This window comes from Sinocyclocheilus anshuiensis, unplaced genomic scaffold (genome assembly GCF_001515605.1).
Source record: "Sinocyclocheilus anshuiensis isolate Anshui unplaced genomic scaffold, SAMN03320099.WGS_v1.1 scaffold194, whole genome shotgun sequence".
Classification (NCBI taxonomy): Eukaryota; Metazoa; Chordata; class Actinopteri; order Cypriniformes; family Cyprinidae; genus Sinocyclocheilus; species Sinocyclocheilus anshuiensis.
The window spans coordinates 1,435,606-1,456,439 of record NW_015546074.1 but is presented as its reverse complement, the minus strand read 5'-3'; the positions used below and the strand labels follow the sequence as shown (position 1 = coordinate 1,456,439).

General features: G+C 39.4%; 1 protein-coding gene across 1 annotated transcript in view; it reads right to left on the bottom strand.

Moving 5' to 3' along the window:
• LOC107699826 (GRB2-associated-binding protein 2-like) overlaps positions 1 to 20,834 on the bottom strand; it is an 89,356-nt gene that overhangs the window by 9,123 nt on the left and 59,399 nt on the right. Inside the window, exons 3-4 of the mRNA XM_016501220.1 lie at positions 9,054 to 9,285; positions 172 to 844 (exon numbers count right to left, since the gene is read on the bottom strand). Of these exons, the coding sequence (XP_016356706.1) occupies positions 172 to 844; positions 9,054 to 9,285 (905 nt within the window). The remainder of the gene's footprint in view (positions 1 to 171; positions 845 to 9,053; positions 9,286 to 20,834) is intronic.

The following is a 20,834-nucleotide window of genomic DNA, read 5'->3' as shown; positions in this document are numbered from 1 at the left end:
CAAGACAACAGGAAAGGACAAGAGGAGAAAATACAAAATGAGAAGAGAGGAGACAAAAAAGGAGAGATGAGATGAGACAAAATAAGACAAGACAAGAATAAGATACAGTAAGAGACAAGAATAAAATAAAGAGACAAAATGAGAGGAGAGACCAGAGGAGAAAAGAAAGACAAAATGAGAAAAGATACTAGACAAAACGAGGAAAGGAGAGATGAGAGAAAATGAGACTTTAAAATAAACAGATTTAATAAAACTGATGAGAGTATTACCTCTGTGAAGCTTGATGTTCTCCACCGCCGGCAGTGTGTTCCTCCTGGGGATGACGGACACTGTGGCGACCTCTCCATTTTGAGCCCCCACGGACAGCGGGCTGCCCCACTGTGTCTCTGAGCCCTGGCTGGGTTTGGGAGGTCTGGGAGGAGGCGCATTTGTGGAGTCGGCACTGGATGGCATCAGGGCATTGTGGTTCTTATCAAACGTGCGGGGGATCTGGTAGACGGAGCCAGGAATGCTGGGTAAATCATAGTTATCGAGGGCCCGCTGCTCATTGGTTTGGGGGGCTGCTAGAGTGTTATTGGGGGTTTTAAAGGTGTAGACATCATCTGATTCAAGCTCTGACGCCCCTTCTGAGCTGTAACCCCTGGGCAGAACATAGCAAGCGTCACGCGAGTCAGTCCGCAAAGGGGGCTGCTGATGCTTGCTGGGTTTGGGAAGGCTGTAGAAACCGTGAAGCTGGGCGCCCATGCCGTTCAGACAGTGAGAGAAACCATGAGTGAGTCTCTGAACCGCCGAGTCACTGCCCACCAGAAGACTGCTGCGCGAGGCCTGCGAGAAACTGGCACTCCTTTGGGACCAAAATGACATTGGTTAATTATTTATGATGGACATATTTATTCAGTCAAACATTCGTTTATGATCACATATTTTCTCACAGAGCCATTAAACAATCTAATCTACAATAGCCAAACTATTATTAGCCTTTGCTATAAATAATACTAATGTCATTCAAATATTGACACAGCAAACTATACTTATAACACTGAACTGACCACAGGTCAAATCTTTTAATATTAAGAACAATATAGTATCTGTGTCAAAATCTCATAAATTAAAAACTGAATCTAATAAAAGAATGTATTTGAGGTCACATGACCTTATTATGTTTATGTGTGGCATTCAGTTATCATCTTGGGGGGTATTGTTTTAAATTTACTTACAACTCATTAATCACACTAGAAATGGAAGGTGAAGTCAAATGCATCACATTGTGGGATACAGTATTGCATGCAATGTGCTCTGTATAGTGCATACAGTATTTTGGCAAATCCAATGCAGCACATTTGCATACTGTGCACAGTATTCATGCTCTATATTATTCTAGTATGCTAGCCAAGGGGGTCTTTAAAAAGGTAAACAGTGTTATTTTCGTATAATTTATATATTATTATGATATTTAGTGACGTGACGTGGCCAAGTGTGGTTACCCATACTAGGAATTAGTGCTCTGCATTTAACCCATCCTAAGTGCACACACACAGCAGTGAACACACACACACCGTGAACACACACCCGGAGCAGTGGGCAGCCATTTATGCTGCGGCGCCCGGGGAGCAGTTGGGGGTTCGGTGCCTTGCTCAAGGGCACCTCAGTCGTGGTATTGAAGGTGGAAGAGAGCGCTGTACATTCACTCCCCCCACCTACAATTCCTGCCGGACCGGAGACTCGAACTCGCAACCTTTGGGTTACGAGTCCGACTCTCTAACCATTAGGCCACGACTTCCACGAATTTAATATTTATTAATATTTTGAAGTAGCTTTTATTTCTATTTTCTGTTTTGCATACATTTTTTTAGGTTTTCATTCAATATTTGTATTTTATTTCAGTTAGTGTCTTTTTATAGTTTTAGTTAACAATGACAACACTGGATGTAAGTACACACAAAAAAAAAAACAGTATTTGTGTAATGTTAAGATTCAACCACTGAAGGCAGTGTTTCTCTGTATCTCATATAACAGACGCACTGTGTCTGGCTTACAGAGAGACAGTTTTTTTTGTCTGCTGTATGAATGTATTGACTTAGTGCATGATGGTGTATGATGGAGAGTGTTTATGACACTCTGGGTAGTGATGATGAATATCATGGTCATTACCCCAGTAAAACTGGCAAGGCTGGTACACATTGGATAAAACATAGTTTGTTTACATTCTGCAGGTTTTGAGTCAAATGACTGTGTGAAAAGACTTAGTTTGGGGGATGAAATAAATAGTAGGCATAGTAAACCTTTGATGGGTTTATTAGCCAGAGGCATTATAACACAATTCTGTTTCATTTGGCATTATTTCAGTAGGATTATAATCAAAGGAAGTGAATCAGGGTGAAATGACTGATGAGCACATCCTGTAAGTGAATCCTTCTGCAAACACTACAATACGTCACCGCCTGCTCCTGAATTTGTAGGAAGGTCTCATAGGTGTTTGTTTAAAGTTGAAAACACTTTCGCTTATGACCTAATAACATTAATATCCCTGCAAAGATGATCTCATATCCCAGTGACAGATGACAAGAATTAAAACCAATATATATCTATATCGAGGGCTTTGCTTTGAGACATTTTTTTTAACAATTAAACATTATATATAATTCCCTTACTGAAATGTGGGAAATTACCACAATTCTGAAAAAAAAAAACATTCCCAGTACTGTAATGAAAACAATCCTGTCTTAAAAACGATTTTGCTATGAAAGGCAATACAACAATGTATACTTTACAATTTAAATAATATAAAAATATTCATAATTTATTGAAATATATAATTATTTATTTAAATAAACATAATATTAATAATAAACATATAGCAGACTACTGAGAGTTGAGGAATACAGAGGGGTGTTTAGTTGTCATAAAATAATGCTGCAGTGTAAAAAATAATTTAGGATCAGTCATTTATTTATTTATTATTTATTTATTTATTATTTATTGACAAATTTTTGTGCATTTAATACACACTGTATTCTGTCTTTTATACGAACACCACCAAAGCATCAGCTTCCGATCAGCTTCCATCAGCAACTATTTTCTGTCGTAATGGTTTATCAATATCCAGCATAATTTTCATGACATGATTTTTGATCTATGCGTGGTTCTCTACAGATCATACATAAATACATGACAGCTCTTTAGATGAAGGATGATTCGTCTCTGGATGCTGGTATCTTGAATAAAGAAGGCACTCTGTATGGATCCCCGCACATTCAGGCAAGTAAGTTCACATAAAGGTTTTCAAGGGCCGGTGTGAATAAATCTAGATTTAAATTCAAAGAGACAGGATAGTTTGTGCATATTTTATTTGTATCCAGAATGAGGCAATGTGAACGTCATGGAGCGCTTAACATTCTCATGCAGTGTATGTTTCATTCATACTCGAAGCTGGAGTGCGTTCTCGTGCAGAAAGTCTAAGATGGACTCATTAGCCCCTTTCACACAGTAATATATGTAAATTGCCGTAAAATTACCAGAACGACTTTGCTGGTAAATTCAAAAATGCACTGTTCACACAGGCAAACGAGTCAACGACATTACGTCTTTTTACCGGTAAAGCACCATTCACACATCAATTTCAAAATACCGGTAAATTCTGTGACATCATTAACTGGAAATGACCTCTAAACGGCTGTGCCTCCCGGTGTTGTGTTTGTAAACATGGATGGTGATATGCGGTTAGTGTTATTGTTGTTGTTTTAATTTTTGTGTCAAATGTTCACATTCATGCAGCTGCTTTTGGCCCAGAAACATCGTATTAGAGGACTTTAGACATTTCTTTTACTTCTGTAAACAGCATGGAGTAAATGTGTCATCTGCGTCAGAATGTTATGATTGGCCTAGAGTAGACATCAGTATTTTGAACTCGTATGTGCTCATACCGGTAATCTTGTGCTGCGTTCACACAGAGCACATTACCAGTAATTTACTGGTAATTTTACAACTTCTCAAACCGGTAAATTGCTAGAATGAATTTACCAGTATTTTTGAAAAGGTCCTGTTCAAACATGATCTTTTAATGGTCAATTACCACTAATTTACCAATAAAGACTATATGTGTGAAAGGGGCTATAGAAGTAATAACTAATGACGTGCCAGGAAATCCCTAATATGGACAAAGGCATCCAGCTATCACTGCATAAGCTGAATAAAAAGCAAACATTTTGACTGATGAAACGTGAAGACAATAAACACAAGATTGCGACACTATATATGGTTTATGTATGTTTTGTAAGTCATCTCCAGGCAATAAATAACATATATGAATAATGCAGTGCTAATTGCCATTGTCACCTCACACAGAACACACCAAAATGATTTGATTACAGTGCCACTTGTTGGTCAAAAGTGATAAGCCATTTAATCATATTACTAGAGGTTGTATTTATGATTTTTCAACCATTTCAATTACAATCATCCTAAAATTGCTTTTATTACTCGTTGCATTTGGTCTGATGCTCCATGTCATGCTTAGCTCCTCATTTTGCCTTTGGAGTGCTTGGCCCCGTAATTGCTGCTTGCAGCTATATTTGAAATAGCATTTATTACAGTATAGCAACTATTCTGCCTTATTCTGTGATAAAAATGGAAAACAAAGTGTTTGTAGTATATTGGTTTTTCTTCGCCTATTAAAAGTAAGATATATGAGAAAAAGAAAACTTGTCAATAAAAAAAAAAGGTATTACATTTGACATTTCTGTCCCCCTCACTTCTGAAATGATGGCTACGCCCCTGGATGAATATGTGTGTGAGTGGAAGAGTCAGATTCATCTGCTGAGATGGTTGAGTGAGCTTGACAGGAGCATCTCTGAATGTTGAGTATTTTTAACAAATATCATTATATATTTACACGACATTTAAGTATATTCAGTTGTCCTTTGGGGAATCGCACCACATGACATTTTACAACCTGAATTACCCTTGCCTACACTAAAAAGGTGAAATGATCTGATATTTTAAGAGACTTATTGACCTTGATATGAATTCTGCTTTTTGTCTACATGTTGCACCACTTGAAATAAAGTACTGAAGCTTCCAGTACTGAAGACAATATCTTGTTAGTTTTTTCAGTCTAAGCTATAAGGGGTGTAATATGAGCACATCCCCAGAGATCATGGCTCTTACCGTGCACTTTCACTCTTGCGGCTCATGCACTGATGGAGGAAGAGGTAGTCCTGAGGAGCACTATTAGACAGAGAACTATGGGAGTGGCGTACAGGTATGTCGAATGTGAACAGCATTGGCTGGCTGGAGTGGGCAGGAACAGACGTTTTACGTTCACCAATCAGTGGGGCCAGAGAGCCACCCAGATCATTAGCCAAGGATCGGGAAATGTGGGTGGTTGACGATCTGTCATCTATAAGAAGAAACAAGAAAAACAAACCTTTAGGAATTTTGAGACAACCAGTTTTGCTTTCATTTTAGTACACTGTGAGTTACCTCATAAGTCTTGGGCAAACACTCAACATTGTCACAAAAGCAGCAGGACATTGATCATCTGAATGTGAGAAGTTGAGCATATTTGATTTATTGACCCTGAGCACCGTGCTGATTTTTCAGATCTATAAAGTTCAATTACATAAGCCACATTTCGTCCATTTTCCCGCAGTGATCAATGAAGTCAAGAAAAAAAGTCAATTGAGGGTTTTGGGCAGTAATATCCATGTATGCATTCCTAAATTCAATCAATATAGATGTCACATCTATCTTCAGGAGGAGCGGAAACACTGTATCTGCATTCACAGAAGACTGCAAGAATTATTATTCTAATGCTGCAAGTCAAGCCACTTGATTGGTTTGTGATTTTCTACGTCAATGCAGCACCACTGAAGGCAGTGTTTCTCTGTATCTCATATAACAGACGCACTGTGTCTGGCTTACAGAGAGACAGTTTTTTTTGTCTGCTGTATGAATGTATTGACTTAGTGCATGATGGTGTATGATGGAGAGTGTTTATGACACTCTGGGTAGTGATGATGAATATCATGGTCATTACCCCAGTAAAACTGGCAAGGCTGGTACACATTGGATAAAACATAGTTTGTTTACATTCTGCAGGTTTTGAGTCAAATGACTGTGTGAAAAGACTTAGTTTGGGGGATGAAATAAATAGTAGGCATAGTAAACCTTTGATGGGTTTATTAGCCAGAGGCATTATAACACAATTCTGTTTCATTTGGCATTATTTCAGTAGGATTATAATCAAAGGAAGTGAATCAGGGTGAAATGACTGATGAGCACATCCTGTAAGTGAATCCTTCTGCAAACACTACAATACGTCACCGCCTGCTCCTGAATTTGTAGGAAGGTCTCATAGGTGTTTGTTTAAAGTTGAAAACACTTTCGCTTATGACCTAATAACATTAATATCCCTGCAAAGATGATCTCATATCCCAGTGACAGATGACAAGAATTAAAACCAATATATATCTATATCGAGGGCTTTGCTTTGAGACATTTTTTTTAACAATTAAACATTATATATAATTCCCTTACTGAAATGTGGGAAATTACCACAATTCTGAAAAAAAAAAACATTCCCAGTACTGTAATGAAAACAATCCTGTCTTAAAAACGATTTTGCTATGAAAGGCAATACAACAATGTATACTTTACAATTTAAATAATATAAAAATATTCATAATTTATTGAAATATATAATTATTTATTTAAATAAACATAATATTAATAATAAACATATAGCAGACTACTGAGAGTTGAGGAATACAGAGGGGTGTTTAGTTGTCATAAAATAATGCTGCAGTGTAAAAAATAATTTAGGATCAGTCATTTATTTATTTATTATTTATTTATTTATTATTTATTGACAAATTTTTGTGCATTTAATACACACTGTATTCTGTCTTTTATACGAACACCACCAAAGCATCAGCTTCCGATCAGCTTCCATCAGCAACTATTTTCTGTCGTAATGGTTTATCAATATCCAGCATAATTTTCATGACATGATTTTTGATCTATGCGTGGTTCTCTACAGATCATACATAAATACATGACAGCTCTTTAGATGAAGGATGATTCGTCTCTGGATGCTGGTATCTTGAATAAAGAAGGCACTCTGTATGGATCCCCGCACATTCAGGCAAGTAAGTTCACATAAAGGTTTTCAAGGGCCGGTGTGAATAAATCTAGATTTAAATTCAAAGAGACAGGATAGTTTGTGCATATTTTATTTGTATCCAGAATGAGGCAATGTGAACGTCATGGAGCGCTTAACATTCTCATGCAGTGTATGTTTCATTCATACTCGAAGCTGGAGTGCGTTCTCGTGCAGAAAGTCTAAGATGGACTCATTAGCCCCTTTCACACAGTAATATATGTAAATTGCCGTAAAATTACCAGAACGACTTTGCTGGTAAATTCAAAAATGCACTGTTCACACAGGCAAACGAGTCAACGACATTACGTCTTTTTACCGGTAAAGCACCATTCACACATCAATTTCAAAATACCGGTAAATTCTGTGACATCATTAACTGGAAATGACCTCTAAACGGCTGTGCCTCCCGGTGTTGTGTTTGTAAACATGGATGGTGATATGCGGTTAGTGTTATTGTTGTTGTTTTAATTTTTGTGTCAAATGTTCACATTCATGCAGCTGCTTTTGGCCCAGAAACATCGTATTAGAGGACTTTAGACATTTCTTTTACTTCTGTAAACAGCATGGAGTAAATGTGTCATCTGCGTCAGAATGTTATGATTGGCCTAGAGTAGACATCAGTATTTTGAACTCGTATGTGCTCATACCGGTAATCTTGTGCTGCGTTCACACAGAGCACATTACCAGTAATTTACTGGTAATTTTACAACTTCTCAAACCGGTAAATTGCTAGAATGAATTTACCAGTATTTTTGAAAAGGTCCTGTTCAAACATGATCTTTTAATGGTCAATTACCACTAATTTACCAATAAAGACTATATGTGTGAAAGGGGCTATAGAAGTAATAACTAATGACGTGCCAGGAAATCCCTAATATGGACAAAGGCATCCAGCTATCACTGCATAAGCTGAATAAAAAGCAAACATTTTGACTGATGAAACGTGAAGACAATAAACACAAGATTGCGACACTATATATGGTTTATGTATGTTTTGTAAGTCATCTCCAGGCAATAAATAACATATATGAATAATGCAGTGCTAATTGCCATTGTCACCTCACACAGAACACACCAAAATGATTTGATTACAGTGCCACTTGTTGGTCAAAAGTGATAAGCCATTTAATCATATTACAGGAGGTTGTTTTTATGATTTTACAGCCATTTCAATTACAATCGTCCTAAAATTGCTTTTATTACTCTGTTGCATTTGGACTGATGCTCCATGCCATGCTTAGCTCCTCATTTTGCCTTTGGAGTGCTTGGCCCCGTAATTGCTGCTTGCAGCTATATTTGAAATAGCATTTATTACAGTATAGCAACTATTCTGCCTTATTCTGTGATAAAAATGGAAAACAAAGTGTTTGTAGTATATTGGTTTTTCTTCGCCTATTAAAAGTAAGATATATGAGAAAAAGAAAACTTGTCAATAAAAAAAAAAGGTATTACATTTGACATTTCTGTCCCCCTCACTTCTGAAATGATGGCTACGCCCCTGGATGAATATGTGTGTGAGTGGAAGAGTCAGATTCATCTGCTGAGATGGTTGAGTGAGCTTGACAGGAGCATCTCTGAATGTTGAGTATTTTTAACAAATATCATTATATATTTACACGACATTTAAGTATATTCAGTTGTCCTTTGGGGAATCGCACCACATGACATTTTACAACCTGAATTACCCTTGCCTACACTAAAAAGGTGAAATGATCTGATATTTTAAGAGACTTATTGACCTTGATATGAATTCTGCTTTTTGTCTACATGTTGCACCACTTGAAATAAAGTACTGAAGCTTCCAGTACTGAAGACAATATCTTGTTAGTTTTTTCAGTCTAAGCTATAAGGGGTGTAATATGAGCACATCCCCAGAGATCATGGCTCTTACCGTGCACTTTCACTCTTGCGGCTCATGCACTGATGGAGGAAGAGGTAGTCCTGAGGAGCACTATTAGACAGAGAACTATGGGAGTGGCGTACAGGTATGTCGAATGTGAACAGCATTGGCTGGCTGGAGTGGGCAGGAACAGACGTTTTACGTTCACCAATCAGTGGGGCCAGAGAGCCACCCAGATCATTAGCCAAGGATCGGGAAATGTGGGTGGTTGACGATCTGTCATCTATAAGAAGAAACAAGAAAAACAAACCTTTAGGAATTTTGAGACAACCAGTTTTGCTTTCATTTTAGTACACTGTGAGTTACCTCATAAGTCTTGGGCAAACACTCAACATTGTCACAAAAGCAGCAGGACATTGATCATCTGAATGTGAGAAGTTGAGCATATTTGATTTATTGACCCTGAGCACCGTGCTGATTTTTCAGATCTATAAAGTTCAATTACATAAGCCACATTTCGTCCATTTTCCCGCAGTGATCAATGAAGTCAAGAAAAAAAGTCAATTGAGGGTTTTGGGCAGTAATATCCATGTATGCATTCCTAAATTCAATCAATATAGATGTCACATCTATCTTCAGGAGGAGCGGAAACACTGTATCTGCATTCACAGAAGACTGCAAGAATTATTATTCTAATGCTGCAAGTCAAGCCACTTGATTGGTTTGTGATTTTCTACGTCAATGCAGCGCTATGTGAACATCATGGCCTTTGCTTTGGGCTGTTTCTCTGTGACATCCTTGATTTGTACTGTATGGGTTCAGCAAAGAAAAATCTCAGGACTCTGAACTTAAAATAGACCAGGCGGTGAGCCAAAACCAGGAAGTGCATATGACCCTCCTCCTACATCCACTCCAATCTGCCCCTGAGAAGGGCAGAGAGTAAGAGGGGAAGAGAAAGACACAGACAAACAAAGAGAGACAGAATGAGGAGGTAGAGTGGGCGGGAAAGCAGGTCTACTGCACTTGCACTGTAGTACAGCATGCTTGCAGCAATGAGAAACAAAGCTTCTATCCACACATCCTGGGAATTGTTGGGCACATTACACACTGAACTTTATCTATTGTGCTCAGTTCCAAAACTAAGCTTGTTGCCTACTGCATACAAAGGCAGCGAGCGAAGTGGAGCCACATCATCAAGCAGTACCACAAGTAATTCAAATGACGATGCATTGCAGCCGCAGTCTCCACTCCATGAAGGCACACATTTCTCATTCAAACACACCTCACTAGAAACACGACATGTTGCAATCTGTGACGAAGCAGGTGAGCGCCAATGAGCATTCGATTTACCTACTGTAAAACCTGTCGTAAAGTTTATTGAAGCGGCAACTTTTGAATTTGTAACGAGCGTGTCAGCACGGGTATTATTGCTTACAGTTACTGCTCAGAATGGAAATGAAGATCACTGAATAGAGGCTTGAGTTTGGCACTGTTCCTCACAGTTGTATGAATTCTGAAAATTTGGATTACAGTACACAAATAAAATAGTTTCTTTTTGAAATTATGTTGCGTTTTTTAGTGTATTTTATGGTTTTGTTGTCAGTCACAGCCTGTCGGAGAAAACACATTTTGTGTCCAACTGCAAAGTAAATATTATGTGATAAGTAATGGTTAAACAATTGCAGAAATATTGTTAATTTTAAGGTTTTAAACTGTAGTCTTATTTAACATTAAGTATTCTTCAAAACGAGTTGGCAGCAGAAATCACAGAACGGAACGAAATGTTATTTCATATTAAGTAAATGAGTAAACTTCATAACGCAATTGAAAACATAACGCCACTGATATGATAACTGAATACAATAAAATAAAATGTTAATGCCGTGATTTCAATATTCAGAAGGATAATAATATAATAATAATAATAATACGTTTTATTTATATAGTGCCTTTCAAACACCCAAGGACACTTTACATAAGGTAAATAACAGATAGTATACAACATATAGATATCCAAACAGCAGACAGAGGTGAAATAATATGCAATATACAAGATAAGTTACAAAAGCATAGAACAGAAAATTAAGGCAAGTAATTAATTAAGAAACATTGTAAATAGGTGAGTTTTGAGAGCAGTTTTAAAGGTCTGGAGTGAAGAGATAACACGGAGATCTTGTGGTAGTTTATTCCAGAGCTTGGCAGCAGAAATGCAGAAAGCCCTACCACCCACACTAGATAGCCGGAATTTGGCTCCTGCAAGCAAAATTTCAGAGCTCGATCTCAAAGTACGGGCAGGGACATAGGGGAGAATTAATTCAGAAAGGTAAGAAGGTGCTAAACCATGACGGGCCTTGAAAACTAAAACAAGAATCTTAAACTGAATACGATAGGTGACAGGGAGCCAATGTAATTGCTGTAAAACCGGAGTGATGTGGGCAGATTTTCTGGTAAATGTAAGAACACGAGCAGCTGAATTTTGGATAAGCAGCAAGCGACTTTGTTGGGTAGGCCATAAAACAAGGAGTTACAGTAATCCAGATGCAACGTAATAAATGCATGAACAACAGTTTCAGCATCTTTGAAATTTAAAGATGGTCATAGGCGGACAATATTACAAAGGTGAAAAAACAGGATTTGACATGTTGATTGATGTGGGATTCAAAACGTAGACTAGAATCAAACATTATACCAAGATTGTGTGTAGTGGAAGAGGGATGGACTATAACTCCGTAAATGTTAATGGAGTAGTCAAGCTGGGAGGAGACAAGGGATTTAGGGCCAACTAACAGAAATGCAGTTTTTTCAGTATTTAACTTTAAGAAATTTTGGGCCATCCATACTTTGAGATCATGTAAGCAAGATGTAAAAGAAGTAGGGGGGAAAACAGAATTGAGCTGTACGGTAAAATAGATTTGCGTATCATCATCGTAACTGGAAATTTAGACCATGGCGCCGGATGATCTGACCCAGAGGAAGCATGTAGATTAAGAATAGAAGTGGACCAAGGACTGATCCTTGAGGCACTCCACGAGAAAAAGTGAAAGAATGAGATTTGGATTTATCAATGCTAATGAACTGTTGCCTGTCTGAGAGATATAAACCCTGCCACTGTAAGACAGTATCAGTAATGCCGATCGCCGACAAACGAGATAGCAGTAAAGAATGGCAAACAGTATCAAAAGCTGCACTCAGGTCCCCAGAAGGCTCCTGAATCAGAAGCAAGCAGGAGGTCGTTCACTACTCTTAGAAGGGCAGTTTCTGTACTATGGAGAGGGCGAAATCCGGACTGAAATGATTCATACAGATTATTTTTATCCAAGTGAGTCTGTAATTGTTTGGTGACCACCTTTTCTAGGACCTTAGATAAAAAAGGAAGGTTAGAAATTAGTCTGAAATTACTTTGAACTGTGTTGTCAAGGCCAGGTCTTTTAAGTACAGGGGTGATCATAGCTATTTTCAATTCAAGCGGTACATAACCAGTCGATAGGGAATAATTTATCATGTGGGTGATAGGTATAATGAGAGAGGGGAGAAAGTTTTTCAGTATGTGTGTTGGAATAGGATCTAGCTGACAGGTAGAGGAGTTAGAGTTCATAATCAGATGCTCAACCACAGATGTATTAGTGAGTGAAAAGTTTGAGAGTGGTTAAAGTATCTGGGAAGTAGCAGTTTCTGGAAGAACAACAGAAGAAAAGGATTGATAAATATTGTCAATTTTGTTTGTAAAAACTGTCAGAAAATCATCACAAAGTTCAGAAGAACCATTGAGATTGGTGATGGTGGTTTAACAAGTTTGTTGATCTCAGAGAATAGGGTCTTGGGCTTGCACTTTGCTCTGTTAATAATAGTGGACAGGTAACTAGAGCGTGCGGTGTTAAGTGCTTTTTTTATACTGTGATATGAATTCTGAGTGGAGGGTCACATGAACGAGAAGACGAGTCTTCTTATAGAGCCGTTCAAGACGCCTACCCTTCGCTTTCATTAGTCTGAATGCTGGAGTAAACCGAGGGGAAGAATGAGCTGAGGGGACAGTTCTGGACTTTAATGGGGCCAAAGCCTCCAAGACATTAGATGTAACATCATTATATAATGATACTATCTCACCAGGACAGGATAAATGAACAGAGAGAGAGGCAAATAGGAAGCAGCTATAGCAATAGAGAAATTGTCAGCATTTATGTTTTTCAGGTTTCGGTAAGATATTGTTGATTTGGTTTTAGGTTTAGCAACGGGGAGACAGAAACTAAAGTCAATGAGTGCTTCAAGTGCTTGCTTCAAGACCCTGGACACAGACATTATTAATGCCAACCGAGCAGATTAGGTCAAGGGTATGAAAATGAGAGTGTTTAGGAAAATCAATATGCTCTGAAAAATCAAAGTAATCCAATATAGCCATAAAGTCCTTAGCAGAAGCACAATCAGAATCCACATGAATGTTAAAATCACCAAGCATAATAATATTGCTATATAGAGCACAGGCAATAGTGAGCAACTCTGTGAGATCAGAGAGAAAGTTTGCATTGTGTTTAGGAGGTCTGTAGATGAGCAGTATCAAGAGTGGTGTAGGACCAGCAATTCTGAATGACAGATATTCAAAGCTAACAACAGCATGAAAATCAATGTTGTCAGTCTTATAGTTGTTCTTAATTACAGCTGCTAGGCCACCGCCTCAGCTAGTGAGACGTGGTTTAGACAGATGGCAGTATCCAGGAGGAGTGTGATAAAGTTGGTGGTTCTTGCAGTATCACATTTGGTGGCAGCGGTGGGATGGCTATCCGTAAGACAGCACCGAAAGGCAAAAGACCCCGAGGTGGATTACGCTCTCGCGTGAAAGCGGTTGCAGATGGGGATGCAGAGTCGATGGAGGATGAAGGGGGAGCGGAGGCATTTCCAAAGGCTTCATCTGAGTCCCACAAACCACAGGTCAAGGCCGATGTGACAGGCTCGACATCTGATGAGGGATTGCTGAGCCTGATGCATCAGTTCCTCCATGCACAGGAGCAACGGGAGGAGAGGCATCTAGCAGAGCTCCGGGGACTACGGGACGTGATTCTGCAGTCTGCTAGATCTGCTGAGACTCCCAGTGATGCCGAGAGCCTGCGAATGAATCTTCATATGCCGACTGCTTCCCCCCCCCCCCCCCAGCAACTCAATATCTAAGCCAGCCGAGGCCGATGAGTGAACTGCCGAGGATACCTGTCTTCCAGGTATAAGGGGGAGGACATTGAGAGTTATCATTGACGCTTCGAACGAGGAAGAGTGGAGTTTCCGGTTGGTTCCAATGCTGACTGGGCAGGATTTGGAGGCTTACCTGGCGATGGATGAGGAGCGAGCAGGAGTTTATGTTGACCTGAAGGAGGCGCTCTTGGAGAAATTCAACATCTCGCCAGAGACCTACCGACAGCGATTCCGGGCATCCACGAATCCTGCTGGTGAGACACCGACAGAGACTTACAACTGTCTGAGGACCCTTTACTGCCACTGGGTGAGACCTGATCTGCACACTAAGGAGGAGATCGGGGAGATCATCATCCTGGAGAAGCTGCTTCGTGTGCTTCCCTACGACAGCCGAACCTGGGTACGGGAACACGAGCCGACAACAGGACTAGCAGCAGCGAAACTGGCTCTTCAGTACGCGGGGGTCCACGCTCTCAACCACTCAAAGGTACTGTGCATAAACAAAACACTGCTGTTGTTGGGGCCTTACAAGGTCCAGCTGAAAGCGTTACCAGTGTACACAAACCAAAGGCAGAGAGACAAGAACTGGTGTGTTTTTACTGTCAACAGCCAGGTCACAAAGCAACTGTGTGTCCTGTGTGAAAATCGAAGTTGACAGGATTTTGTTATGTGCCCAGAGAAGAGGACAAAGATGTTGGCTCTAGAGGGGAGAGTCAAATGTTGTATGATGTAACTGTTGATGGACATTCTTTGAACGCAATGTTGGACACTGGTAGCTCCCTGTCTCTCCTAAAGCCATGCTTTGTTTCAAAGATTGACTATGCAACCACCGCAACTGTCCAGTGTGTGCATGGGGATGTAAGGCAGTACCCCAGAGCCGAGGTAGTTTTGTGCGCACAAGAACAGTCATTTCTGATGAATGTTGTTATAGTTGATGATCTGCCTGCTGATATGATTTTAGGAAGAGACTTACCTATACTCTGCAAACTGTTGCAAGCCACCATGAACTCTGAGACTCATGTCCTGCTGTTACCCGGGCTCAAGCTAGAGCAGGTCTGTAGCCGCTACCAGACTTGCACAGTAGTCTGCAGCAGGGCGGAGAGAGGCATCGTCCAGTATGTTCTGGAGATGAGGATCCACCTGGAACGCTATCAAGAACAGGCAAGAGAGAACCTGAAAGAGGCAAAGAAAGCCCAGAAAACGTGGTATGACCAGAACGCAAAACAAAGACAGCTACAGCCGGGGCAGAAGGTACCACTACTACTTCCAACATCAACCAACAAACTGCTGGCCAAATGGCAAGGGCCATACACCATGGTGAGGAAGATGGGACCGGTGACTTACGAGATCCACCATCCAGATAAGGGGAAAGCTAAGCAGATGTATCACATCAACCTGCTCAAAGAATGGAAAGAGCCACCTGTGAGTCAAGGAATGACAATGATGGTGAGGGAAGTGACTGAGGGCGATGGATGAGCAACCAGAGCCAGAGGCCAGGGCACAGAGAGAACCAGCTGAGGTGAACTTGGAGCACCTGCAGGGTCCTAACAGAGCTCAGCTGCAAAGCCTCCTGGAACAGTTCCCTGTTTTGTTCTGCCAGTGGCCGGGGAGGACAGAGTTAATCCATCACACAATCCACCTTAATGACCCAACACCATCAAGACAATGACCTTACAGAGTGCCAGAAAGGTTAGTTGAACCCTTGAAACACGAAGTGGAAATGATGTTGGAAATGGGAGTGATTGAGCCATCCAGAAGCGAGTGGAGCAGTCCTGTAGTCATTGTCCCGAAGAAAGACGGAACGCTACGTGTCTGTATAGACTTCCGCAAGTTGAACGCCCAGTCCCGTTTCTATGCTTACCCCATGCTGCGAATAGACGACCTGCTGGAAAGAATCGGACAGGCCCAATATATTACCTCCCTGGACCCGTGCAAGGGATATTGGCAGGTGCCCCTTGACAATGACTCCAGACAGTATACAGCATTCAGGACACCTTCTGGGCTATACCATTTTACGGTCCTTTGCTTCGGCCTGCATGGGGCACCTGCCACATTTCAACGACTGATGGACCAAGTTCTACGAGGGTGTGAGGGGTGGGCAGCTGTCTACTTGGATGACATCGTAATCTTCAGTAACTCCTGGGAGGAGCATCTGAAACATCTGGAAGATACCCTGAAACGTATCCAAGAGGCAGGACTCACCCTCAATGTCAAGAAATGTGAGTGGGCAAAGCAGGAGACCAATTACCTTGGGTATCACCTGGGCAACGGCAAGCTGAGACCCCAAGTGGACAAAGTGGAAGCCATTCGGTGGAGCCCAAGGCCTAGGTCGAAGAAGGAGATGAGATCCTTTCTAGGCCTGGTGGGTTGGTATAGGAGGTTCATCCCTGACTTTGCAACCATCGCTACACCGCTTACGGACTTGCTGACGAAAGCAGCAAAGAGTCCGATGGAGTGGACTGAGGATTGTGAGGCAGCATTCAGAACTCTTAAGAAGAATATCTGCTCCAGCCCAGTCCTACAAAGCCCTGACTTTCCTGGTCTAGGTAGATGCCTCAGCCACAGGAGTTGGGGCTGTCCTGGCCCAGGGTGAGGTGGGAGCATGAAAACCAGTGGTCTACATCAGCAGGAAGCTGTTGCCCAGGGAGACCAGGTACTCGACTGTGGAGAAGGAGTGTCTCGCTATCAAGTGGTCCCTCGAAAGTCTAAGGTATTATCTCCTAGGAAGGGAGTTTGATCTGGAGATGGCCCACCGGGCACTAACGTGGATTCAGACAATAAAGGACCACAACTCCAGAGATATGAGGTGGTACCTAAGCCTCCAACCCTACAAATTCAAGGTGCGGCATAGACCAGGACAACAAAACGTGGTTGCTGACTACCTGTTGCGGTACCCGGACAGTTCGCGGCCAAGAGAAGGGTGAGGTGATGTGATAAAGTAGATATCCCCGCTGGGTACAGCGCGAACACATACCCACTTACCGCACCCACACACACGCATACTCACCACGCTGATTTCCCTTCCCCTCCCTTTGGTTGTCAGCCGAGCGGGTGCACACGCCGTCTTGATAGCCCATGGACAGTTTCACACATTACATTACCCTGTTCCAGATTCATCCCGATTGTACATACTACATGCATTGTCTAATTTATGTTGTGCCTTCCATGTTTGTTTAATGTTCGTCACAAGTGTTTGGTGTGATCAGTCTTGCTAGTGCTGGCGCGCTGAGCTCAAAATCGGACAAAACCATTGTTGAATAGGTTAAAGACTGACAAATGTAAAAGAAAAACAGTAATTTGTATTATTGGTTTTATTTTGTGTTTATTACGTTGAAATGAGGTTTTGTGTTTATAAAATAGGGCTATTGTATATATGTACAGAGGTTACGGGAAAATGTATTGTTTTAAAAATGGTACGTCCAAAGAAGGGGCGGAGTCTGTCCTATATAAAGGGAGGCCAGACTCACATTTATCACTTGTTAACCATGTCAAACGCGAGCGTGCAACAGTAGTGCCTTGAGCAACCCCCATCAAAGCGAGTATATTGAGGATACCCTTTGTGTATATATTTTGTATATATCTTTTCCGTCTTTATTTCCCAGTTTGTTGTTTCTTTGCTACTTTGTATTTTTTTTGTCTTTGGTGATAACACTGTATATATTTCTTCATGCCATCACTCGTGGACTTTTGTATATATCTGCGGTGCTGTAAATAAACTACACCTTGCACGAAAGTGCTATTGTGGGTAGAGCCATCATTTTTACATCTTTTACGGACACATTCTACGTCCCTAAGCGAGTTGGTGGTTCTCGCAGTATCACAAGGAGTCAACAGATTAAGTTCCATAGAGTCATTAGGTAATTGCCAGGTTTCAGTGAGCAGTAGTATGTCCAACTTTCTTTCAGCGATAAGGATTCATTTGTAAATCTGTAAAGTTGTTCATGCGTAAATTATTTACATTTTAGGTGTCATCAATACGTCAGTAGGCCTATTGTACGTTTAGATGGTGTAAATATGTCAGTATTGTATTGTTTTATTGTCTGTGTAAACATCGGCTAAGTAAATGTACGTTTTGTAGAACCATATTTTACGTAAAATACATACAAATTCTCATGAGATCACATTGGTCATTTCATTGGAAGATGAACTGAACTATGCATTAACTGAAAATGGCAATGTAAAAAAAACACAAAACATTTAAATGGAAGAATCGTTCACAATAAAATCAATAACATGCATTTAGAAAATAAAATGAATTTTCATTTCATGCAGAATTTAATAAAAGGAACAAAATGGAAACTTTGTATCTCTATACATCTGGTTAGTATAAGTGGATTTTAACATTTAAACGTCATTATTATTTTTATTTATAATTTATTCATATAGCCATCTAGCAACCACCTAGCCCTTAAACAACATAAATTCATAAAAGGAGCAAAGTTCAGGATACATTTTAAATATTCTTCAGAAATCAAAACCCTAAAGAGCGTTTTTAAGTAACAATGCTAATATGCAGACAAGAAGCGAAAACATCGTGTTATAATATATGATACAGAATCATATTATATGATATAATCATATAATATGAACAGAAATGTCAGTATTAGATAACATATTTAGATGATTCTTTAAAAAAATAAATCAATAAAATAAACAAAAACCTTATCTTAAGACTAAAAAGTCAACAAAATCTTAATTTGTAAATAAAATGTAATATTTAATCAATTTATCAAAATACAATATATTTAATAAGTTTTAATTTTAATTTATACTTTAATTTAAGATTTGTTAAAAAAATGCACAAGCATGTTCATTAGTGATCTCCCCATCTGAACCCCACTGTAACCTATACATCACATTTTGTCTCATTGGGCAATCACAATCTAATACAATTAGTTTGTTGGCTCTCAGGAGTCCAAAATTAGTAGGCCCGGTGTGGAGAGAGGGACAAGGTAGCCTTTATGTTGATCTCATTTCCTGTCCATATTGCTTCACTACAAAAGTCATCCAAGGACAGAGGATAATGTGATATACATTGAATACAAAATTAGGTATGACCCAATGTTAACATTTTATTTGTTAGGGAAATTGGGAAAACACGTTCAACACAGAGAGCAGAGATACTTTTAGGTTAAAAATGGAATACTGTTGGATATCGGAATGATTTCTGTGCTCCTTCAACCCCTGACATTAGTACATAACCAAAAAAATGCTTATCTTTCCAGGAGTGATATTAATAAAAGGCCTTTTGGAAGGAGTGATCGGTCTCACTTTCTTTCCAGAGTGGGTTTTTATGCCTGGCTGGTTAAAAGTGAAAAGCAATTTCAGTGAGAGACAGTACTTAAGGAAAAGTACCTTCAGGGGTCGAGGGCAGAGTGCAGAAAATTGACTTCAGTTATGCCTTCTCCACCACAACCTACGGCCAGACAAGACAGGCTACTATTGTCTCCCGGGTCCCATGAACACTCAGACAACAATACGTCAAATCCCAAATGGCATGCCAGGAACCATTTGCATTCCTTAAATTGGAAGAATCCATTTTCCCTAATGAGATTGACGTCAGCCCTTAATAGCATCTCTGGTCATTTTGGGGTTACTCTTCAGCATAATGGAATGGCTTATCAGGGAACAACAATACTGGTGGTGTTACGGCCCATATGTGCTTATCTATTCTATTAGTGCCCATCATAGTAATGTCACTAATTGTATAAAGCTGCCTTCACATCCTATCGAAATTATCGTAGGCTCAAGATGACAACATGTGACGTTCTACTCAAAGATGCTCACGTCCTCGGACTCGGAATTATGCATTTCTATGGCAGCACTATCAGCTCCTAAACATGGGTAGGGCTGCCACTAACGACTATTTTTATTTCGATTAATCTATCGACTAATTTATCGATTAATCGATTAATCTAAACTATTAATTTCCCACAAAAAATCTAAAATTTTACTTAAGAATATTTTATCAAACTATATTTTATTAAACCAAATGAAATCCTTTTTTTAAAGCAAAAGTAAAGTGCAACATAGAGTGTAAGAATCAAGTGTCCATCTCATAATCCAAATCACTGAAATCAAAGTTCAGTATTATAGTGTAAGAATGACAACATGTCCACGTGTTCTAGTCTACTAATAATAAAATTATAATCAAAAAACACTTTTTAAAGGAGTATTTACCAGAATTTATTTAGGAGAAAAATGTAAATGTGCAGTATTTCTGAAAAAAAAAAAATATATATATATATATATTTTTTTTTAACAAAATCAATTAATTGGAGATGCTTTTGATTATTAAAATTTAATGGAACCATTAAAATGGAATCCAGAAAATAATGGAAAACAGAATTTGGTAAAGATAAAACTGTAAAACTCAATTAATTATATAGGCTTTTTGATTCATACAATTTAATTTAACCATTAAAACACAGTATAGAAAAATGAAAATGGAAAAAAACTGAATTTGGAAATAAAACGGATTTCATAGGGCCCTATAATTATAATAATTTTTTTTGTGGTAATAAAAATAGATGCAAGTGAACAATAGCCTTTAAAATTACTTAAAATACATATATAATAGCAATGAGGCAATAATAATTAGTTCAAATAAAGTATCAAAAGCAAGAAATCATATGGTTTTATTGAACAAAACTG